Raw genomic sequence first — 25,158 nt, forward strand, 5'->3', positions numbered from 1 at the left:
GTTCTACTCAATAGTGTCATTTCAAAAATGACATATAAAGTTTTGAGGAAAGTCTTCAGTACAAAACAGTAATCACATTACACTACATTCCTAAGAAGCTGAGGACAATTTTATACAGAGCTGTTCAATTATTGTTTTATGTTGCATTGTGTTTTATTATTACGTTATCGTGAAGTAATTTGTCTTATTGTGCACTGTTGTGAAGCACTTTGTGATTTTTATCTGTGAACAATGCTAAATTAAATAAAATGTATTGAGTCACTTGCATGACACGGCACTTACACTTCATTCCCATGTGCATGAAAACAAAGGTTAATTAACTTTGTTTATGATTTTTAAAAGTAACTGTTGTGTCATTTTTAATACTATATCGATGGGCTTTCCACTTTTTTGATATTTAAAACATTGTCTGTCCTTTTTCTCTTCAAAACAGAGTTGGTTATTTTTTTTTTTTTTTCCTGATTTAAAAAAAAAACATTCCTGGATTTTATTTACTTGGTAGGATTTTGTATCTAACCCACCACTATAATGAAATGTAAATGCATGAATGACTAAAACCTGCTTGTAGCCTCATAATGTAACTCCATGATGGAGCTCAGTCAGCTCTCTTCAGGGGTCCTTCCTCACAGGCTGTCCAGTGTGATGCCTGCATGTTGGTCGCCGCTCTCCACCTGCCACCTCACATCCACACCTCCGCCTCTGTCAACCCGCTTCCAGCCCAGCAACCGGCCCAGCAACCAGTACAGGCCTGTTGCCAGGGCAACAGCTATCTGGGGATACTTCTTTTGTTTCTCACACTTCCTTCCTTTATATCTCTTCCTTTCTCTCACTCTTTTTCACCTTTTCATTTCCGTTGCTGTCTTTCTGCCCATTGATGTGTCTTTAATCGGACTCCCTGTCCCTCACACTTTAATCTGCCAAAGTAGAGGATGAACGGGTCGTTTTAACTGATTCAGTTCTACGTCTTCTTCTTACAAGTGATTTATTAACAAATAAGCACATCCAGTAGAGTTTACTGGAACTGGGACATAATTCTATTTTAGACATGTTTACAGTTACACTAATGTTCTGGCTTAGATGATTAGTAGTTATGGTGTGTGTGTGTGTGTGTGTGTGTGTGTGTGTGTGTGTGTGTGTGTGTGTGTGTGTGTGTGTGTGTGTGTGTGTGTGTGTGTGTGTGTGTGTGTGTGTGTGTGTGTGTGTGTGTGTGTAAAATGTAAATAACTAAATAAAGGCAGAATCCTTCATTGTAAAATACTTCAGAAACCAACATAGATTTGCTTCATTTTTTTTCTGCCACACGTAGCGTGAGAGTGAACTAATTTTTCTTATTGCGTGCTGCCCTCTACTGTTGAAAACAGAGACTAACACCATCAGGCACTTTTCTTCAAATATTCAGATAAAACCCCAAAAATGCAAATAATGCACAATAATATAATTAGAAATAAAATATAAACTTTTTAGACAAATAAAAGACTCCAATTAGCCTGATTTTTTTTTCTATTGAACAAATATCCAGAAACTTCACCCTGTGTGTGTGTGTGTGTGTGTGTGTGTGTGTGTGTGTGTGTGTGTGTGTGTGTGTGTGTGTGTGTGTGTGTGTGTGTGTGTGTGTGTGTGTGTGTGTGTGTGTGTGTGTGTGTGTGTGTGTGTCAGAGAACATGAATGCGGGTGAGAATGAGGCTAAAGGTGAGCGAGCAGCAATCACACCGGAAACAAGTTCAGACTAAATCATCACTGCAACGCGGCGTCTAAATAGCACGGTAATAATTTCCTCTTCCAAACAATGGGCTTGCCTTAACGACGGGGCGTGTGCCTGCCGTGCGAGTGAGTCACCTGTGAGGATGTTCTCCGCCACCACCTTGACCTGGACCTCCAGGGAGTGTTTGGAGGTGAAGGTGATGTCAGCGGTGACATGAGCCACCTCGCCGATGAACATGGGCGACAGGAACTCTGTCTTCTCCACCCGAGCCAGGACTGCCAAGCAGCGGTCCTGTGGAAAGACAGAGAGCCTCATTCACTCATTCATATGCGCGTGTGAATGTGTGTACATGTGGAGAAGTCGTGAGAGATTAGCAGAGAAGCATCGCTGGATGGGAAAATGATCTCTTGAGCTTCAAATCTATATGACATCAAACATCCTCCGAGGTTTTTTTTTAGAATTCCCCATTTCAAATGGCATTTTTTAAATGTCGTTATTCCATCTGATTTCAATCGATTTCAAAAAGTGCAAACAAGGTACGAGAAACACGAGTGGGTGGGAAAACCTTGCAACAACATGATGCCTGGAGAAGATATTTCTCTGTTGGACACCGAAAGTGTGTGAAGCATCTGCAGTCCAACTAAAAAGATATGAAGCGGCTGACGACACATGGTTCTCCTTTTTATGCATCTTAAGATAAAACAAGAGGCAGATCAGCTACTGATCTGTAACTACTGTCTACTTGATATCATATATATATACACACATACACACATATATATTTATATATTTTCTTACATCAATCTTATATCAGTTTTTATATTTTGTTACGGCAGTTGGGGTTAGTTGGGTGGTTGGGTGTGTGTGTGTGTGTGTGTGTGTGTGTGTGTGTGTGTGTGTGTGTGTGTGTGTGTGTGTGTGTGTGTGTGTGTGTGTGTGTGTGTGCGTGCGTTCATGCACGTGTTTCTATTTTATTTTATTTAACTTTTTCTATTTCATGTGAAGCACTTTGTGTTGCAATTTTGTGTTTGTATGAAAAGTCCTCTATAAATAAAGTTGGATTTGATTTAGTGTTTGCTTACTTAATTGAAAAACATCCTTTGGAAGGCAGAGTCTGTTGTTGGCTCCAAGCTTGTCACCCTGGAGGAGGTGGTGGAGGACAGGATGCTGGCAAAACTGCTAGCAATCATGGACAATCCCTCCCACCCCCTCCACAAAACACTGGACAAGCTGAAGAGCAGCTTCAGCAACAGACTGATCCAACCCCGCTGCTCGAAGGAACGCTACAGGAAGTCGTTCCTCCCCACGGCAATAAGACTTTTTAACTCGTCTACCTCCGTCAGAGCCTCATTATAATTACTCACGCTCATTTCTTAAGTTATGTCCTACCCAGATATTTTTATATTTGTATATTTGTATATTTTTATTCCCTACATTTTAAATTCTATTCCATTGTATTTTATAAACCAGAATGCTGCAACAAAACAATTTCCCTTCGGGGATTAATAAAGTTATCTATCTATCTATCTATCTATCTATATCTTTGTTCAAACATATGTTTCTTTATTATTCCTCAATAAATATGCTTTTGAATAAAGAAATAATGAACGCTGACAAATACATCTGTGACAGTTATAGTGGTTTGAAGCCTCCAGCTGATTGAGGGCAAAGAGAGAGTCACACACTCACATTCACGCTTCACCAATTAATCTCAAACACTTGTTTTTGGACTGTGAAAGGAAATCAGAGAGATCTGAAAAGTCAAAATGCCCCTGAAGTACAAAGTTCTGCTCTGTTAATATGACTACGAGGTTTATCTGAGTGGTTAAAGAATATTATTCTAAAATCTCAAATGGGATCATGTTACCAAAATAATCTATTGGGTTCCATTAACCTCAGGATATTCACACTAAGTTTAAGTTTGTGTATCTTATTGTGAAATGCCATCAAATCATTTATCACTTCTGGTATGTTCCTCTGTATCATAAACTTACTTGACACATACCAGGTGGTTTATGGGTGATGAAATAAAATAAGAAGTATTTTAGCTGTAAGCAGCAGAAATACTCTCAACTTTATCTCAGTTCAACACGTTTAATTATTCAGCTCAAAGCTGAACATGTCTTCGTGAGATCAGATTGCACAGATTTAATCTGAGTTTGTTTTCAGAGGAGGAAACACACCTCGATGAGACGAGACGATATGCAAAATATGATGAAGGCAAAAGCAGGCTAAAGTTCACCAGGTGAAAAGTGAAATGAAGACGAAGAGGAAGGAAGTGATTTACGGTCAAAATAAATGAACTTGGCTTTACAAATGTATGTATCTTTAAAAAAGTTATTTCAACTACATAAATAAAGTTGACTGAGCAGTTTAGTGAAGTTGTTCATCAGACCTTTTGAAAAAAAGCATTTTTTTAATAAGACATGTCTGACTATGAGTGTGTCTCCCAGTTCACGTTTACGACACGGAAGACTTCCTTGTTCTCGCTTTTTTTCTCACGTTCTCACAACTGAACCACATCTTGGACCAGTTACTTGCAGTTACTTTCTGCATGTGGATTTTATTATCAACACACTCATACACACAGTTTCACACTTTACTCCAATAGTTTGCACAGCACTTGGTCGATTACATCAGTGTGCACATTTAGTAAACCATTGAGAAAATACAGTATAATATTGTAAAAAAAAATAATAATTCCTTGAGCTGAACATTGAAGCTGAATTCTGATTGCTGGACTGACACGAATGCCTTAAGGTGGGCCGTACCAACAAGCTTCTCTTATAGGGGGGAGCTGGAATCTAATTTATACTGTAAAAAGATTTTAGTCTAATTAGTTCACTTCATTTGTGTCACAAGGTACTTTTTTCCCCTCTTGCGTGTGTTTCTGATGAATATGTAGGTAAAGAGGAAGCTGACCATGTCCCCCACTATTTCAGTCTTCTCATCAGAAAGTGTAAATAAAAAACAAATAAAGTTCTTCTTCATCACCTTCATTTTTAACTGCGGTGATATTTATGTGTTGCACTTGAGTGCATTATTGACACCTGCAGGGCCAGCCTCAGACATTGCATGATTTAGCCTTTATATCAGCACGTATAGGATGTTTTTTTTCTTTTCTTTGTGGTGTTTAACATCATAAAGGGGCTTTAAATTCAGCAGGGAGACAATGCACTGAGGAAAGAAAACCCAGTTTTCCAGATTTTGTTTTACAATGTTTCTGAGCTGAATAAGGATCTATTTTGCCTCTGAGAAAGCCGGGATCTGGTAAACCATCGCCGTTCCATTCACACTGCCGGCTTCCCTGGAACGTCAACAACACCAACAGGATAAGGTGGTTCACGGGGGGCCCCGGCGGTGGCGTCTCACCCCCTGCTGAGTGTTGCAGTGTCGCGTGCTGACGATACATCCAGCCTCCTCGATCATCTTGAGGATGTTGCCGCCGTGCACATTGCCCACAATGTTGGCGTCATCCGGGCGCATAATCCTGCCGTGGAGAGAGAGAACGAGTCACTGTGGATCTGCTGTCGAGAGCAAAGAAGCACACGCCTCTTGCATTTAGATCTCATCTTAAATTGTGAAACTTCCTCACACTTCAACGGAAAGATTAAAAGCTTTTCTGACTCACAGAGATGAAAGTAAACAGAAACTTTAAGACAAGTCAGGGTGTTTCTTTTTAGTCGCAGTCCATTTCTTAGACAAGATTTGCTCTTTTTTTCCCCCACAAATTCAGAAGAAAAAGGTTTTCATCACAGCTTCCATTCATTTCATTAATTTTTTTTCATTGTTTTGGTTTGTTTTCACAGGTTTTGCTTTTTCAAACACTGTTGTTAGATGTTTTAGAAGAGGTTCTAAATTTAGCAAACATTGCTTTTATTTGTGTTGTGCCATCCCAACTTCTATCAGCTCAGGATTAGTTTGTAAATATGAGCTTAAAATTCAGCCAGAAACACGTTACTAAATGGCACGTTTTGATTTATTCTGTTTGTACTGACGCATACTTGAAGTGGGCTTCAAAACAGCTTTGGAACAAAAACCCAAAGAAAAGAAGTTGAGACATTTGTAGGCAGAAAGCCAGGAGCATATCAGTGGTGATGCGTTTCGTAGATAAAGTCCTTCAAGCATGAATCCTAACGTGTGCAGGAGCCGGTTGAGGAATCCTGTGCATCCACAGACCGGATCACTCCCTACACACACAGAAAGTATTATCGCTGAGATTACATCATCGTGCACATCAGCTGGAGCCAGTTGTCCCGTGTTCAACTCGCCTGACCAGTTACCGTCTCATCTGCCTACGTACGCAGAGGTCATGAGCAAAATCAAAATTCACAAGTACTAACAGACGACAAAGAGATCTGACTGAATGCTGTGAGTCACATCGCTAAAACTGTTAGGTGTGCGTGTGTGTGCGTGTTGAGGTGTGCCCCAGTCGCGTTAACGGTCGCGTAGCATAGTCACAGCTTTCACTTCCATTAAAAATCTGCTCCAAAATGTACAACGTCAAAAATAAAGCTGTCCATTATTACACAACTGTCAATACGAGGAAAGTGTTGAATTCTTCATTCAAAACTAAAATCACACTTAGACAGTTTTGAGAACAATATATCCACATGAATGTAGTAGAATCAGTGGAATCACAAGAACAAAGGCAACAAGTCAAATCGAGGAAATTTAACCTGCAAAATTGTAACTGGGGTTGAAACTATGGAAAGACTTGCCCCTGTCCCGCCGCACGCTTGAATCCACAGACTCTTTTAAAAAACACTGAAAGACTTTTTTTTATTCAAGTAAGCTTCTGGCTAAATTAATCTTTCACTTTGACTATGTATTTTATGAAATTCTTATATTTTGTTATTATTGCTCAGATTTCCGTACAGCACTTTGTGATTTTCAGTAAAAAGCGCTTTATAAATAAACTTGACTTACTTTATTTTTGCTGAAATCCTATATAATGAGGTTTACAAATAAGACATGGTTTAAGCAAGTTAGAGGAAAAAACAAAAGTGTCAGAAGCATCCGAGGTGAACTACCTGGTGATTTGGTATTTGGAGCCTGGCTGAGCTCCGGCTTCATCATCTCCATTAAAAACTCTCCTCGCTTGCTGATTCTGAACAAGCTGCCGTTCTGCTGCCTTGTCCACTTCATCAGGCAGCTTGACGCTCCGGGGCCTGAAGCAACGCATGGTGATGCACTACCTGACTAACTGTGGCAGTCCGGAGCCTTCTCTCTTCTCTGTGATCTCCTCTGCCGTGCCTCCTGTCTTTTTCAGGCCCTGACGTCGCTGCCGGGAGCGAGGTCACACCGTGATGAGGCTGATCCCCGCCTCACATGCCACACGACTGACTGGCCAAACTGGATCTCAACACACCTTCACAATAATTACTACGCTGCATCATTACACTGAGGTTTGTGTGTCATAAAAACACATCAAGGAAGTCAGTTTTTCTTCAGCCTGCCTCATTTAATTCCGCTATGCAAGTGTGTCTTAATATTTGTTTGCAGAGAGGAAAATCGGGTCCAAAACAGTGAAAACATCAAAGATTAGAACCTTATCAGTTCCACACAACTGGTCTGTTCCACTATGCAGGTGGCTCCACTTTCACACAGACCAACAAGTCAAAAGCAAACCTAAAGCCGCCAATAAATCTGGTGAAGATGATTTTTTTCCTGCAGCCCCACACAGAGGAAAACAGTTTATGTCCTCTAATCCTAAATATCCCATAGAATTTGTGTCAACTCATCCCAGTACACTCAAACAACGTAATTCTACTACTGAAATAAATACGAGAAGTTTTTTTTTTTTTTTTACTTTTACCTGTGCAAAGGAAAATAGCATCAAGCAAGATGGGAAATTACAATTTGGTGTCATTTCCTCCCCAGGCATGGACTGCACCAGCACAGAAACACTGACTTGTTGAAGAAGATGAGACATTTATATGACATATGGGGCCTGAACTGTATTTGAGCTGAAAAATCCTACATTGCCTGGTAGGAGAGACAATCATCAAGCACACAGGCACCTCTCATCCACTAATGCAAATATGAATACATCTGATCCACATCTTCAAATCTGAGCAGAATGAACTCTGCTGAATGGCACAACATGTTTCCGTTTTCACCTCTGAAACACAACCAATGACTCTGCTGAGAAAAGCTGTCCGTGAGGAAGGCAGAGAAACCTGGAAGCAATTCTAAAAAGGGCAGCGGGTACCACATGTCATTAATGTGGTCACGTTAGTGAATGAATGAATGTACTGTCTGCCGCCACGACTGTGTAAATGGCAATACGATACTTGACACACCAAAGCAATAGGCTTCAATAAGCAAAGGAGTGCATAAGATTTTTAAATCTATCTTTATAAAAGTAAACTAATTAAAGCTGGAAGCTGCGTTGAACGGGTCATTCTCTGACTGAGAATGTCACCTGATTTTTGGACGGATGTGGCGCCATGACTGTGAATAGATATTAGTAGACGGAAGTGTTCAGGGCAGCACTGTGATGGTAAATGTTTAGTTTCAGGCAGATTGAAGCACGTAGAGCAGAGTTTCACATCACTGCCTGTTACGCCGTTTGACATTATACTTTCATGATCCTTTTAGGCTCCGGGGCCACACTGACATTTAAAAATTGACAGAGGGGCCGGGTCGGCTCCACATGCATACATATCAAACGTAAACATTAAAAAGGCTAATGCTTCTTTTCACTTTTAGTGGGAACACTCCCCCTTTGTTGCCAGTGCATCAAAATCTGGTGTTTGTTTAGTTGCGGCGATTCTCTGAACAGATCCGAGGAGTTCATCACTCATCCAGGATCTGTGGGCTGCTTTGTTTGAGGAAACTTTGCTCGCCATGCCAATTTTCAGGTAAATTGGAATTAACCTGTAGGACTAGTTTGCACTCTAAAACTTTTCAAAATGACCGACTTCCTTGGCCGTCTATACTATATACGTTATATTTATTGATTCCTTGTATCCATGATCTTTGGAAATGAATATTACAATTAACATAATTACTGTGTAGTGTATGCCTGGTATGAGTGAGTACAGGAGTATGGATACACAGTTCATAAACTGTATTTTCAACCTCAAATTTCTTCCAGTGCAATTTTGTCTTTACTTCAAATACTCTAATGTGCATTACAAAAAAAAAAAACATGGGTTTGCAGTTAATTGCTGCCTCCAAAAGGCCTGTAAGTGTCAATGTCTCATCCTGTGATGGACAGACTACAGTGAACCCTGCCTTCACCTGCAGTCAGCAGTGATTCGCTTTGGCAGGTCAGATTGTTGAAATCCCAAGTAAGGCCCTGCACACAAGCCACACCAAGAAGAAGACGAATAGTGGTACTAAAGATGGATGTACATACATACATACATGTAAACGTCTTTTGTTTTGGTCTAGAAGCAATGCAAAGCATCCAAACCTGAGCCAGAAATACAAAATAAACAACCAGTAAGAACCAAAGAGACAGTGATGAACGTCTACATGACTTTAATGTTTTTTTTTCTGTTTATTTACACAATGGCGCAGTACTGAGTTTTGAAGGACCCCAAGCTCCCCAAACAGGAACACTTTTCTGAAACGTTTCTATGTGCACTATGGTGTAATCAATTATTTTTTCTGCACATACAAAGACTGCTGCTTGAGCAGCTCACAAAGTTGTTGTTTTTTCAAAATAATGTGATTTTTTTCTCTTTTTTTCCATGCACCTCATACAGGCACGTGTTGCAAAGACAACACCGCCAACTAGTGGTCAGTCATGTAAACTACAATTCGTTCAAAGCTTCTCCAAAAGCTGCAGGTCCCTTTATGGTTCTCGGGTTCTACTTATCAGCCGGGAGGCTATATTACCGCATGATCGTTCTTGTATCAGAAGAGGAACAGGATGACCACAGGATGGAATGACATGATGACGCAGTAAACAAAAATAGCACGTGCATGACTTGTTGTTTGGGTTCTGTGTGTTTGTTTTGATGCTGCGTGAGGCACATGAGAAGGCTTCATTCAAATGTGTCCCCTGAAGACTTATTATTATTATTATTATTATTATTATTACTGAGTCCGTCATTAAAAGCAGACAGCAGGGACAATGAGAAAACTTGACTCCTCCTACAAATGAGCCGCAAGTCCCCCAGACTCTATATCCGCATGCTGCCGGCCGGGAAATGAAGTTTATTACTTCCAAAAGGCTTGTTCTGATCAGCAGACACGGATTCTTACAGAAAAGGATGTTTACTCTTCATAAATAAATAACCACGAGGAGAAAGAAAGCATTGTTCCTCTCCAAACTGGAATTTTATGAGCCAGTCTATCCTTGACTAATAACAAAAAAAAATGAAGAAACTTATCATAGCGAGGATAAAATTATAGCGATCGTGGCACCGCCGTGTCCTTGACCGATACCGCGTGCTAACGGTGTGAGGTCATCGCATACGACACGGCGGCGACAGTAACCTCGGGCTCACCGATCAGCCTCCGTTAACTATGAAACCCCGCTTCAGTCAAACAGACGAGCTCCGACGGGACGGGGAATGAGGCAGCGGCTCAACCTGCTGAGGATAATCTGGCTTTATCATCCGGTCGGTCAGCAGCTCGCGCTCAGCCGGTGTCCGGTCAAAGTCCTGTTGCGTTATCGTGAGCGCGTGCGAGTTATTGCGTCGAAATCCCACCTGCATATCTGGAGAGGGGATGCTGCCTCGTGCATCCGGGACACCGACATGGTTTCGGGTGTGATGAGGTGAATTCTCGCGGAGCTGCTGGTGTCGTGTTGCAGCGAGATTCCGGTGTGATGTGCAGGAGAGAGCTGGATCTCTCTCTCTCTCTCTCTCTCTCTCTCTCTCTCTCTCTCTCTCTCTCTCTCTCTCTCTCTCTCTCACGCTGTCTGCAGGAAGCCTCACATTCAGAGGCAAACATCCAGAGAGCAACAACCGATTCACACTAAACACATCTTTTTTGATGTTCCTAAATTGATCGATGCTTGTTGGAAGCAATTTGCGCAACATCCACTCAGATTATAAGTAAAGTAACGTTTCACAGCTCGAAGCATGACTGTGCAACTGAAACTGAAAGCATCACGGTCTGTGGCCCAGAAGAGGGCAGCAGAGACCGCATCTAATAAACGTTTATGGCTCCATGACGCGTTCTGTGAACACTTTTAACCTCAACCTCAGTCCGACAGATTTACTATCAATGTATTTTATAATCTATACCGTCCAACTGAGAGTCACAAACAACAATGAGTAATAGGAAAGACACTCACTGGACAGGTCCGAACACAGAGACAGTCACAAACACTAAAAATGAGCTTATATTGCCCTACGTCAGAGACATTTTTGATAATGTAGCAGAATGGGAACAAATAGAAAACGAAAAGAAATATGTGCATAATATAACCATGATACTACATACACATCTTATACACAAATGGCGACTTCAAGATATCACCCATCCATCTTCTATAGCTACCTCGAACCATGTCTGTCGCCTGGTTTTAATGTTTTGTGTGTCATTTTTTTGGAGAAAAAATTACTTATTACTTATTTAAATGACTTATGTTTCTGTTTCTGTTTCAGGTCATTGCTTTTCAAAGTGTGGGAGACTGTGTGGCACAAGCTTTATCTTGAGCCAGGAAGTAAAATAGTTTTTTACATTTTTAAGATTTAGTTCACTGCTGCTGCTCAAAGATAAGAAGGTTTGTAGTTTTTATATGCAATCTGCAAATGTCATCAGGGACGTTTATCTTGACTTTGTTTCTATTACATTCACAATGAATTTGGTTCTAAACCGTTTGTGCAAAATAACTGGTGATTTCTGACTTTTTATTTCGTTCTTAAAGTAAATAATTTAATGTTTAAAGAAACGTCAAGAGAAAGATCAACATGGGTAAATGAATCCGTCCGACCTCTAGAGTGTCCCTGCTTTTAGGCCCACATCACACTTTTGATACATCTGAGCTGCAGCCCGTCTAATTTATGCTGGGTGAGTGTACACGACCATGCCTTTGTTTGTTTGAATCCTAAATTCCTCTTTGTGTGAGTCACATCAATTTGACGTCACAGCAAAAAAACCACAAGAGTCACAACATCTGTTGTTTTTTGTTTTTTTTATTTGTGTACAATATATATACAACGTCTGCTGAAAATAGCAAACAATAAAAACATATCCCAACAGAGATACTTGGTGAGACATTTGATGTCTACATATTTCGTCTGCACAGACTCAGAACACTGATGTCTATTGTGCAAATCCACATACAATGACCCCTTGGGTCTTACAGGGCTGTTTCAGTGGCCCTTATTCACTTAGCCCACGAAGAGGACTAAATAGTTACCGTATACATACATGCAGATTTTCAGAAAATACGACTGTCTAAACTTGCCAACTTATACCGGACAACAGACTCGTGCGCATAACGGGAGTATATGATACTCAGGACAATTCAACGATGAAGTCACGATCTTCATCTACGGAAACCGAGCGGTTTGAATCACTGTGCGTATATACAAGTGACGCTATATCGACACGTTTCCTACACATCAACCGCCGTGCGGTCTTCTTACAGTTCGGAGATTTCTACCAGGGTCTCCACACGGCGGCGCCGCCGGGCTGCGGGCCGGACTGCGCTCTGCCGGGAGCCGCGGCTCCACCGCGGGACTGGCAGAAGCTGGATTTGAGGCTCAGGAGTTTCTGTTGGATCTGAGGCAAAGTCCTGGAGCTCTGTGCGCAGCAGTTCAGGCAGGTTGGGGTGACGGTGGCGGACATGGACTGCTGGACGAACTCATTGACGCGCTGGCACGCGTCTTGGTTCAGGCTCGTTTTGGGAAGCAGGGCGGAGACGCGCTGGAGGCAGGCTTTGTAACCTTCTCTGTAACTGTCTGCAGAGTCTGGAAGAAAGGGTGAGAGAAAATTAGTTGTGTTGCTTCACAAAATCTCCGAGTTCTTCATTTGTCTACGTGTTATGTTGAAGAAGTAGAACCAAAACTCACTTGTGGTGTTCACAGGAGGGATGTCGCCGAGGAACCTCACAGTCATCTCCAGGATGTCGGCTTTTTCCAGCTTGGAGTAGCGAGTTTTCTGGGGGAAAAAATGATATTGTAATGTTAAAATCTGGGAAAGTACATTATACTTTACGTTTTAACTTTAGTGGATTATATCTTCAAATTGCGTTTACTGTGTTTTAAATGAACTTACATCTCTGCCTGTGAGGGGAAGGATGAGATTTTTCAGATGGTTTAGGCTGTCGTTAATACGCGCACGCCTTCTTTTTTCCATCAGTGGTTTCATAGTCTGAAAGGAAGACAAAGAAATTAGTTTACATTTTCGTAGAATAACAGGAATAATCAGTACAATGAAACACATCTCGGTCACGCTGCTTACCTTTCTCAGCTCAAGAGCTTCCTTCCTCTTGGCGACAGTCATCTTTGGAGAAAAAGACGGGAGAGCTTCACAAGTCATGTTTGGAGACATTTTCTGCGTCGGCTTTGTGTGGCTGAAGTGTTCAAGTCTGATCTCAGTTCAAATGTGACTCAAACTGCCAGGAGCCGTGGTATTTATCCAGGTCCGTGGCGTCGGTTTCCGTGCGTCACGGGTACGCCCCCAAGCCAACCTAACGATTGGGAATGGCCCTGTATTTGACGAAAAACAACACAAAAGCATCACATTTACTATGATAACCATCTGTCTTCTATTTTAATCCACGCGTCGCTATAGTGCGTGTCTGCGTTATGATCTGCAGAACAAATTAAACAAAACCTGCGTCAAAAACAACTGAAGCAGTGTGTGCGTAAATAAGCCACAAATTCAACCCATTTTACTCGTTCGGAAAATATCAATATTGCAACCTTTTCATTTTATATTGTATTACACAACTGAACATATAATTTATATGATTTACATATAAATAATGTTCATTGTTCATTAGATACATGCGCCTTTCGTGCGTAATTACGCACGGCATTGAGGTGACTGGAAGCAGAATGTCGACTATATAACGCACATTTATACTGTCATTTCTGTATCAAATATTACAAGATGTATTATAAAAAAAAATTTCAACACAGAGAGATATAACTTTGCATCGATTAAGAAGTTTTTGTTTGTCTGCTGATTGGTGTGTTTCGATTCCATGTTGAGGTTTCTCTGTGGGCGTAATCATTTTGTGTGTGTGAGTGTAATTCTAAATTTATCTTTTATACTATGCTATGTATTTTGAATAAAGTTCACTCAGAGCAACATGATGCAATACATGGGTTGCTGGCATAGGGGTCAGGCTTGTGTACATGTTGAGTATCCACATACATAAGACTCCTTCTCCAATCACGTACCCAAGCCAAGCTACTTTCAAATAACATCTGCTGTTAGATTTTGACAACAATAGTTTTGCATATGACGTTTAATGCTGTTTCTGCCCGGGGGGAGTCTGTACCTGTAGGGTGCATCCCCCTCCTGCCAAACCCACATTCAGGGAGGTGGGGGCTGAATAACAAAGAGTGAGTGGTGATGCTGAATTTCACAATAGGCATATTGTGCAATCACTGTAATTTTTCTTCTTTTTTTTTAAGTTTTCTTTGATTTGTTGTTTTAGTTTAGTTTAGTTTTTTCAATACTTTGATTGAGTTGGTCTCCGCGTGTATTTGGAGCACTGTTCCCTGTCGGGTGTGTATGAAATTTTGAAAGACAACCGGATCATTTTTACATTTTAAATAAAAACTAGAACAACGTGACAACCCTTTAAATGCCACTGCACTCAGGGGAACCACGCGCACAGCACGCGCCACGGGGACCAGATGTCTGTCTGTTACAGACCCCACCCGCCCTTAACCTCCATTTATGACCCCACCCCCACCCTCCTGCTCATCTCCAGCAAGTATCCTTCCATCCCCTTGTAGCCCCTGCCCATCTCGTATCCGCATCGTGCGCGCACCCACACACACAACACACACAAAGGCGCACACTCATTCTCCAAAGTTAACGCGCACGACACTTTATATCCACGCAGTTTTGGCGTGGGTATCCCATCTGCATGCTTGTAATGGGCTCATGTTGTCCAACTGAAAGAAACCTTTCGGACCCCTCCTGTTTCCCTCCCTGCTGTAATTGTCTCTTTCAGCTTGACTCTGATATTTCAGCGTCCAAGCTTTCATGAAATGCTTGTTTATCGCTGCTGCACGGTGACAACACAGAAAGCTCAATCTGTTCATGCAGATGAAAGATGTTTGAGAAAGCACATGATCCGTTTCAAAGCTTTGCAGTCCAGAGGGCATGTTAAGCATCCTTTATTGAAAAACTATCAAACATCAAGTGTGCTCTTTTATCATTGTTATACTTTGCAGTCCACCCGCTGGTTGATTTATTCACTCTGCTGTGACTCATCATTGGAAGCAAAAATGCAGTTCAGATTTGGATGGATTTAAACTTGTATTTATTGAGCATTTCAAATAAACAAACACATCCAGACATGTGAACACAAAACAGTGAGCAGGTGATGGAAAGCATCGAGTCGACATGATCCTTCAACAAAGCCAAGCCCTGCCGTGACAAACTGAGAGGCACACTTGGTGCACGCGCCCCGCACCTCCCCGCAGGGACTCGGGGATGGTGATGAGGATGATGAGGATGATGGTAAAAAAAAAAAAAGGGGGGTTGAAGTGGGATGGAGAGGTCGGCACCTCTACAGTTAGAGCCCCCTTTTGTCTTTTCGAACAAATTCGGCGTCTGCAACCCATCTGTGCAGGTCGGATAACAGGGAGCCTTTTGTCTGACAGTGTACCGACACTTCATGGGAATTATCGGAGGGCTGGGGGAGAAAACTGGTGACTTTTACCGGCTCCGTGGTGCGAGCTGGGAGATATCGGGTGGTTTCGGCGTTTTCTTCGAGTCTCAAACAAAAGAAGATATAGAGTCCGACATCGACCTTTACAAACACATAAACACATACTCCATATGACCAACAACAGGTCTGAAGAGGCAGAAATGAAGTATATTCACATGCGACTAAACGTATTCATGTGAAACACATATATGCTTCAGGAACAAATACTGTAATTCATGAAAAGTTATGAAATATATTTAAAGAAAATGAAATATTTGATGATATAGCGGATGGAAATGAGCTCAGAGCTAAACCCCCATATTTACACTGGTTGTCTGTTCATTAATATGCACTGTCACATTCAAATAAATTAATAAATGAATGAATGAATTATATGTTTGTGTTGATTTTAGTATCTTTTGAAACGTTTGGAAATTAAATTAAAAAGCATAATGCCCCAAATCCTTATCGATAACATTTTGTACAGTATTTATTTTACTCTTCTTTCCAGAGTGGTTAGGTTGAGATGGTTTGGACATGTGCTGAGGAGAGATAGTGAACATATAGAACAAAGGACACGGGAGAAGGAACTGCACGAGGAGAAACTGAAGACCAAGAACATTCATGGATGTAAAGAGGACAAAGACGGCCGTAACAGTAGAGGAGGAAGATGATGGAGGGATAAAATAATGTATTAAACAAAGGTTTTTCACTCAACTAAAAGTGGGATTTTGTGTTTGTTTTTTTTGTCCTTTTTATGCTTGAATTTCAACAGAGGCATGGTGTAAGTCATTACCTTGTGGTAAATGTAAGTAGACCGCTGCATTTAATTACATATTAATCTTGAGAAAATACTACGCATATATATATATATATATATCCACTGACCATGTGTTCATGTGTTCATGTTTACATGGCATAAAGGAGGAGTGTCAAACATAAGACTCATGGGCCAGAACCGGTCCGCACGAAGCTTTAATCTGGCTGCCAAATCAACAAGCAAATGGTAAAAATCTCGAATTCAATTAATTCAAATTCAAATTTATTTATATTATGGCGAATACAGACAAGTCATTTCATGGCATTCTTACAGAGAAACCCAACAAATCCACGTGAACAAGGATAGGCGACTGTGGAAAGGAAAAACTACCATTTTCATTGGCAGAAACCTGCAGAACCCGGCTTAAAGTGGGTGGTTTTCTGCTAATCCGGTTGGGGTGAGGGTAGAATGAGAGAAAAGAACAGGATAGACAGACAAGACAGAGATCCACACTGTGAAGATGGATCAGGGCAGGAGGCTTCAGACCATGAACTTTGGTTCCATTGTCAGAGATCCTGCTGGGCGGTAGAGAGAGGGAGAGACACACAGAGAGCACAAACAACAGGAGAGAGGCAAATATTAGTGACATGTATTGGTGACACGTGGTGAGTGAAGGAAAGAAGCTCAGTTTAGGGCCTCCAGAAGTCTTAACGTACCGCAGCTTTGCTATAATGGTCCAGGGTGTCCTGAAACAGCTCTAACTGTAAGCTTGGAAAAGGAAAGTCTTGAGTCTGGCCTTAAAAGTAGAGACAGTGTCAGCCTCCGTAATAGAACCTGGGATCTGGTTCCACATGAGAGGAGCCTGAAAGCTGAAAGCTCTGCCTCCCATTCTACTTTTAGAAAACCTGGAAACCTCCAGTAAGCAGCACTTAAGAACAAATAGTTCCGCTGTGGAGATATGGGATTAACAGTTCTTTAAGATATGGTGGTGCCCGATGGTAAAACGCTTAATAAGTTAGAAGGAGGATTTTAAATTCTATTCTAGATTTAACAGGGAGCCAATGAAGAGGAGCTAATATTGAAATGATGTGATCTTGTGCTACTTCCCATCAGGACTCTTGCTGCAGCATTTTGAATCAATTGACAGTTGATTAAGCAGTTATTTGGACACCCTGATAACAGGGAGTTACAATAATCTACACTGACAGTACAAATGCATGGATTAGTTTTTCAACATCACTCTGAGTTAACATGTTTCTAATTTTGGAAATATTGCGTAGGTGAAAAAAGGCAGTCCTGGAGATTTGTTTAATGTGTGAGTTGAAGGATAAATCCTGGTAAAAAAAAAAACTCCCGGGATCCTCACAGTGGAACTGGAGGTCAAAGTAATACCATCTAGTATTACTATATATTTAGAAAGTTAATCTCTCAGATGTTTTGGGCCAAATATAATAATTTCAGTTTTATCTGAGTTCAGAAGTAGAAATTTACGGCTCATCCGAGCCTTTATGTATTTAAGACAAGCTTCTAGTTTAGAAAGTTGATTAGTATCGTCTGGTTTCATAGATACATAGATTTGTGTATCATCTGTGTAGTAATTGAAGTTGATGGAGTGTCTCCTGATAATATTCCCTGCAGGAATCATGTATAATGTGAAAAGCATAGGGCGTAGGATGGAACCCTGTGGAACTCCGTGTTTAACTTCAGTCTGAGCTGAAGAGTTATCGTGAACAGGAACGGAGTGGAACCTGTCTGATAAATGTGATTGAAACCAGTTTAGTGCTGCACCTTTAGGTACCTGATGTGTTCTAGTCTCTGTAATAGGATGTTGTGATTAATAGCATCAAGTGCAGCATTGAGATCAAACAGGACAAGAACAGAGACTGATGAGGCCTGAGCTGAGATATCAGTGACGCTACCATGAAAACTAGCTTCCTCATTCCTCACAGACGAGCCTCAAAGCCAGACTGTCAGAGGGAGTTTGTACAAACATGCATAAAGCAATTGCTGCAGGTGAACGTTTATTGGACGTTTCACGGTATTTTGCACCAGAAGGTTTCATTAAAATGGTCTTTCGGTTGAGATTACATTCATTTTCTGCAGTAATTCTTTGTGTGTTGCAAACATAGATACATTTTCCTCACATACACTGAAAAAAATCATTCTCAGTCATTTCCACAAACACAAAAATAATTTGAGTTAATGCAATTTCATTAATTCACTATTCATATTAATAATTGAATCCCCTTTATTCATATTATCTGAACCACATGTATTAATACGATCGCTTTAACAACAAGAAACTCAACATGCTCATGTTAATCAACCATATATCTGATATGGAAACTGAAAAATTGCTGAGTTGATTTTTTGAGTGCGTACAGTGATCCAACAATGGATTCTTTATCATTCCAGAGTGTCTAAAGCTGATGTGATTTTCTAAAAGTTTACAGTAATCTGAGCAAGAAATTGTCCTTTCAGGTGGATGTTGGTCTTACGTACAGCAAAACATAAATGTGTTTCAAGAAATATTCCAGAAAGAAGAAATATAAGAAGATACACCAGAAAGAATTTCCACGAAGTCTTGAATGTAATTCAAATGTTGACATTGAGCTGCATTGCCTTCGTGAGATGTGTTGACTGGAAGAGAAATAGAGCAATGTTTTAAACTTTACTGTCAATAATCTGATATTCCGACTCTCCGATATTTCATTCAATCAAGCGAGAATTGTGGCGCTTTTATCATATCAGAAGGAGTATGGGTTGATAAAGGGCTAAGGTTAGTCATTTGTTTTTGTTTTTTGCAAAAGTGTCGAATGAGTTTGTATATTTTCAATGCTGAACAACAAAAAAACTCTTCCAACATCACTTGTTCTTCCTGAAGGAGCCTCAGACTCTTTAAAACCTCCACAAAGAGGAAGAAGCGGCTTCGACCCCAAAGCATCAAGCCAACCAACCAACCCCCCCCCCCCCCCCCCCCCCCCCCCCCCCCACACACACACACACACACACACACACACACAAAAGACAACCTTAAAACCATTCCATTAAGCTCTATTGCTTTTGCTATTTGGAAAGAATGACCATGAGTGCTATTGTGTTGTATTCTATTTAAGTACATTGCATTCTATAGCAAGCAAATTGAATCATTCTACTATCCTAAACAGAAATATGCACAGATAAATTTACACAAAGATAAAACAGCTGAACTCATTCTCTGTCCCTGTTCCAGTCATGCAGGCCAACAGGACCTTTTTGTTTCCATCTTCTCCCTGTGCCTCAGCGAGTTGTTTCTGGGAACTGCAGGTTTCTCTCTTTTTGAAATGCAGATCAAATATGAGTGATTATGGTATTATTCTTTTCACTGCCTAAAATGAATTTTGCAGATTTGTATTCTTTCTGATGAAAAATCATTCAAACATTAAAGTGCAGGCACAACATCTTATGAGAAAATGAAGATGCATCTGAAAAAAAGTGATAAAATGTTTCAAAACACGCCATGCAGTTAACCAGGAAGAACAAAAAACCAAAAAGAGCCACTTCCCCACCAGATGAGGAGCCCAGTCTCGCACGCAGCCTTTATGATCTTTCTGTGCAGTTTGAACATGTAGAAGCCCCCTGTGCCCTTCCCCCACCATCTGCCTACTTACCCTCTCTTTGCTATATGAGGCTGGACGAAGGTTGTTTTTTTAAGCACATCTGAAAGAAGCAGCGCTGCCAGATCAGCTACCCACAGCTGCTGTTTGGTGGCTGTGCAGATCAAGTGGCCTCGCTGTTCACTGACATTTTCAGTTCATCCAGTGTGAAACTCCACAACCTTCCCCATCATCCCAGGACTTATGTCAGCCAACAAACAGCATCGCCAATAACTTCAGGCTCGTTGCCTCCACTTTAGTGACCCAAAGAATGTTTGCGTGTCGGCACTTTGCCGCTTCCAATCCAGTATCCTCACTGATAAAGCCACATTTGTTTTTGTCATTTCGCCAATGGATTTGTTGAGAAGACAGCAGCAGGGCTCAGTTCAAACCAAAACACCCAGTGTTCTTTAAAGGCTTAGGTTTGGCGAGTGACATTATCAATCTGTCATCAGGCTTCAAAAAAATGAAACAAGACCCAGATCTGTGTTAGTGGATGTTTAACCTGAGCCATGATACACTGGGATTGGCTCCAGCAGCCTGTCAGTCACATAGAACAGTGAACTATGAACCACACACATGTTCAAAATGTACACATACATCACACATGACACTGTTGATGATTTGTATGAGGGTGAACCAATTATATAGTAATCAGTTTATTGTTTCAGCAATATTGAACATTGGGATTTGATTGAATTCAGAGCAAGGAATAAAAAAAAATGTATCCATTGATTTCCTAAAAGGTTTGATTCCATGACTCCCTGAACACACACTTCCAGGGTCTTATTTGAAGACATGGTTTTCCTAATACAGATACCATAATTAGCTAAATGTTTGTTTTTATTTGTCCAACATCATGAAACTCAACATTGTTGAAGATGCACATTATGTGGAATAATTGATCTCAATAATTCAGCTCAAGAAGTAGTTACAGTCTAGTTTTCATGACAGAAGGCCGGAACTTTGATTCCTTTTCAGATTTACACGGACTCACTGAGCAGGGAGTTGTGAAATGAAACAAAAGAAACTTCCCTCATTTTACAGCTTAAAACAACCAATCCCTCCGCAAAAGTACATTTGAAATTAAATCACATTTAGACCATTTCTATGAGAAAATATATATATAAGAAAATCTGAGAAACTGCTCATTGCTTTTATTTTAAAAGCTTTCAAGAGAGGCTGTCTCTGCCAGAATTTGGCTTCACTTTAATGTTTTGGTAAATCAGGAATTTGGGAAAGGGTCTTCAGCCTTTATTAGACGCAATCCTGGGGGCGGGGGCTCCAAGGAAGAAAGGTTGGTAACATCTGATCTGAAACTCCAGTAGTTTTTGATTTTAGAAATATAATCGTGCAGAACTGAAGCAATGAATGACTGAGTTGTTCAACTGTTGCTGATAGGGTTTACTTGCTGGCAAACTGATATTCTTCCTAATACACAACTATTTAATGATTTCAGAATTATATAAAAGACACAGCCTGTCAAGTCTGCAGAATCTCAAATAATATAAATGATTCAATCAAATCAGTGAAAACTTCACAGATGTTCATGATTTGGAAATACTTGTAAATGTAAATCGTTTCTCAATGAATGTGTGTGAACTGTTCTAACAGCTTTGTACAAAGCTGAATGGGTCTACAATTATCTATCTTCAGAGTGAGGGATAGGGGGGGAAACATATATGTGGCCAAGGTGGTATATATGGCTTGATAGATTCAGATATTACATAAAACTTACAGCTTCTAGGGTAAATGTAAAATCATTTAAGAATGGTGAGTTTTAAACAGGCTGACTGACTGATCTCATTTATATATTAGTTCAGTCGTGGCAGCATACTGCAATTGATCTGTTTTGGGGTCATGCCAAATACAAATTCACATATAACCACTGCAGAGATCACGATGTGCTTCCCACCACACAACCAGCTCACTTCTTCCCACCGATTTGGCGGCAACTGAGAGAGGCGCCTCGCCTTCGCAACAATGGAGCAGCTGCTCATCAGCATCAATGGGCTCCTCCTGACCTGTGGCTTCATGAGTCTGCGCGCCTTTTTTTAATTCTTTTTTTTTTTTTACCTTGGGAATCCTCTCACTGAGGAATCTCAGCTTCTCTGTGATTATTACCCCTTTTCAACAACCACAAAACCAAGGATTACACAACAGGAATATGTACGTTTTTCTTCATTTATTGAAAATATCGTGTCATTACAAAAGATTGGAAATGTCACAAAATGCAAGTTTCCACATCATTGAACGTCATCCTATTAACACATAGTGTTTACAGACTACTCTGTTGCACAGACCAAAATACTTTTAAGTCCATTGTGCAAACGTCAAAGAAAATAACCCTTGGGGTTTTACAAATGTGTTGCTTACAACCCGTATCTTTGAAACCCCAAAGAGGATTGCATTTTCAAAAAAAGCTCATAGACTTCAGGTTCTGTGAGATCTGTGCCCATGCCCTCTGACATCAATGCAAAACAAGTCAAATCTTCATTTCACATATTATACAGGATATGTTTTTCTTTTTTTTTATCACTAAAAGAACCAACAATTAAAAGCGTGGTAGAATAAATAAGACAATGTATTTCTATCCAAGCTACCAAGGTCTCCACATGGCCTCGCTTTCGGGCTGCGGGCCGGACTGCGCTCTGCCGGGAGCCGCCGCGCGGCAGTCGCGAGACTGGCTCTCCGGTCTGGAGCTGAAGCTGGATTTGAGACTCAGAAGTTTCTGTTGGATCTGAGGCAAAGTCCTGGAGCTCTGTGCGCAGCAGTTCAGGCAGGTTGGGGTGACGGTGGTGGACATGGACTGCTGGACGAAGTCGTGCACGCGCTGGCACGCGTCTTGATCCAGGCTCGTTTTGGGAAGCAGGGCGGAGACGCGCTGCAGGCAGGCTTTGTAACCTTCTCTGTATCTGTCTGCAGAGTCTGGAAGAAAGGAAAGGAGAGGTTTGATCAGTAACATAGCATAGACATGAAGAAAGTATGAAGAAGTCTGGTGGATTTTGTGTAATCTGTGTGCGGAGAAGATGCGCACCTTTGGCACAAGTGGACGGCAGGTCTCTGAGGAAGCGCACGGTCATTTCCAGAATATCAGCTTTTTCCAGTTTGGAGTAGCGTGCGTTGTCTTTGCCAACAAGTGGGAGAATCAGGCTCTTCAAATGGTTGAGACTGTCATTGATGCGAGCTCGTCTTCTCTTCTCCAACATGGGCTTCAGAGTCTGGAGGGAAAGATCATCTGTTATTTACTGCGACTCCAACCAAATCGAGTGTAAAACTCGTTTCCTGTCACACGATCAGCGGTAGTTTCTCTCTTTCTCTTACCTTTCTGAGCTCGTTAGCTTGTTTTCTTTGCGCCACGGTGGATCTCGCCGGCAGATGCTGGCTGCCCTCGGTCATGCTGGGACTCATTTCGTTTGCTGCTTGTTGTGCTTTTTTTTTTGAAGGGGAGATACTTGCTCCTGGAGCTGCTAAGTGGAAGTGTGCAGGGGAGCTGCGGAGCCTCCTATTTATGTGGCTCCGGGGCGTCAGAGGGGAGGGAGCACAAGCCATGGCGCTGTGGGGTTTGGCACAGGGAGGGGACAGAGGGGGATTGGGGGGGGGGACCCCTGGGAGAAGGAGGTTGTCCACTTGGGACCATCTGGTCCCGGAGCTGGGGGGTGTGTGGTCTGCGTCCATACAGCGGTATGCGAGGCTTTCGTGACGGTGTTGTGCTTTATTGCGTTTAAAACTATCCACGTTGCCTTTCACATGCAGGAAGCAAATTGAGCGCAGACTTGAGCTTCTAATTAGATTTTTTTTTTTTCAGTAAGCCAACAGCTTCTTTTCCACTTCGCTGATAAAACTGTAATAATGTGGATTTAGTTATACATCAATCTGGTATTCAGTTGAACGCAGTTACGCAGAAATAACGACCGAATCGCGATAAATTGATCTTTATTTGGCACAAGTGAATGATTAACTTCTTCAGTATTCAAAAAGTTAAACCGAAAACAACACATATAAACACAAATGCGCGTTTATTCCGTATAAACTGTTTATTGCCCACTCCTCAGTGCCTCTATCTCCCGCCACAACAAAACGATCGCGGAGCCAATGAGTGAATCTGAGGTGAGGGGGGACTAATCTATTGCCAAAATTAATAAAGCAAAAAACCCAAGCCACGCTATGTATGGATTAACATCTGCTTGGAACCGCAGCTGTTTGTTTCTAGTGACAAGCGCGGTTTTTACCTGGAGTAATGTGGGAGGATGCGGGCACAAGCAAAGAGATATACTTGTGTATATACTTGTGAAGTGCATCTGTGAAATATGGGTGTAAATGATTATACTTAAAAATTAATATTATGGAGAGATGATCTAAAAAAAAAAAAAAAGGCTACGAGACAAAATGGAGCCACTGATTCAGTTATATAGGGAATAAAAGAACCACTTTTCAAATTCAAATCGAGCTGAAACAAAATGATTGATCTACACTGTCGATATCTAAACCTTTAACTAAATTGATTTTATTTCTGTCTTCTGTAGATTTAAGTTATACTTTGCCTGCTGTTTGCGTTAGACATCACAAGCTCGTGAGATGCCGGTCGGATTCACGCGTACGGCACGCGCCACGACCTGCGCAACAGATGGAAAGAGACCCCAGCCCGCCATCCCGCTCCCCTCCCCTCTCTACATCGCCCCCCTCCCCCTTCCCCTCTACCCCCAACCCCAACCCCCATCTCCTGTCTGCCACCACTGCGCTGCTGCTCCCGTCAGGTTCCCTGCTCCTGCCCGTCCTCCCATTCTCCATCAGTGCGCTTCAGCTCTGGTTTTTGTCTTTTCTTTTTGGAGGGAGGGAGTGAGGCTTGGGTCACATCGCAAAAACACAATGGTGCAATTGTTCTATTGCTTGGTAACAAAGTAAAATACACTGCATTCAAGATGAAGGTCCTACACGAGGAGGAAACTGTCAAATAATGACAATATTAACCATAAATTCATCATTTAGTTCCCCACATTAAATATTTTCTTGTTTTTCATAGCAATTCGCCCAAAACGTGACACAGTTTGGCTGTTGCCATTCGATATGAAATGTTTTTTAAATGCTATCTAAGTATTTAAAAGAAAACTATCAATGGATGGCTAAAAACATTCAAGTTCAAATAATGTTGTGATGACTTCATATGTTCCAGCTCTCCTTTACGCACAGACTTTGCGCAAACAAATATTCACCTCCACCTTTGAAACGGTTGAAGTCAAATAAAGAAGCG

At 41.3% G+C, this 25,158-nt stretch overlaps 3 protein-coding genes across 5 annotated transcripts in view; all 3 read right to left on the reverse strand.

Moving 5' to 3' along the window:
- The window catches only part of acot7 (acyl-CoA thioesterase 7), a gene marked incomplete at its 5' end in the record, with an annotated part of 57,533 nt that extends 46,995 nt beyond the window's left edge, over positions 1 to 10,538 (reverse strand). For 2 of the 3 annotated variants that reach the window (XM_080496250.1, XM_080496249.1), the window contains 3 exons: positions 1,837 to 1,993; positions 5,075 to 5,192; positions 6,736 to 6,887. In XM_080496250.1, coding sequence (XP_080352376.1) covers positions 1,837 to 1,993; positions 5,075 to 5,192; positions 6,736 to 6,887 — 427 coding nt within the window. Of the gene's footprint in view, positions 1 to 1,836; positions 1,994 to 5,074; positions 5,193 to 6,735; positions 6,888 to 10,371 lie in introns of those variants that run through there. The other variant, XM_080496251.1, reaches the window with a different exon arrangement.
- A 1,736-nt stretch (positions 10,539 to 12,274) lies between these two features.
- Positions 12,275 to 13,168, reverse strand: LOC308130399 (transcription factor HES-2-like; the record flags this gene model as incomplete). The annotated part of the gene is made up of 4 exons (XM_080496764.1): positions 12,275 to 12,585; positions 12,688 to 12,775; positions 12,893 to 12,988; positions 13,079 to 13,168. The coding sequence occupies 4 exons, from the start codon at positions 13,166 to 13,168 to the stop codon at positions 12,275 to 12,277; spliced, it is 585 nt and encodes a 194-aa protein (XP_080352890.1).
- Positions 13,169 to 22,506: 9,338 nt separating this feature from the next.
- Positions 22,507 to 23,423, reverse strand: LOC308129986 (transcription factor HES-2-like; the record flags this gene model as incomplete). The annotated part of the gene is made up of 3 exons (XM_080496144.1): positions 23,232 to 23,423; positions 22,945 to 23,128; positions 22,507 to 22,835 (listed from the first exon to the last, which is right to left on the reverse strand). Exons 1-3 carry the CDS (start codon positions 23,316 to 23,318, stop codon positions 22,507 to 22,509), a joined length of 600 nt encoding a protein of 199 aa, XP_080352270.1. The 5' UTR covers positions 23,319 to 23,423.
- Positions 23,424 to 25,158: the final 1,735 nt, after the last annotated feature.

The sequence above is a fragment of the Blennius ocellaris genome (genome assembly GCF_963422515.1).
Source record: "Blennius ocellaris genome assembly, chromosome: 5".
In the NCBI taxonomy this organism is placed as follows: Eukaryota; Metazoa; Chordata; class Actinopteri; order Blenniiformes; family Blenniidae; genus Blennius; species Blennius ocellaris.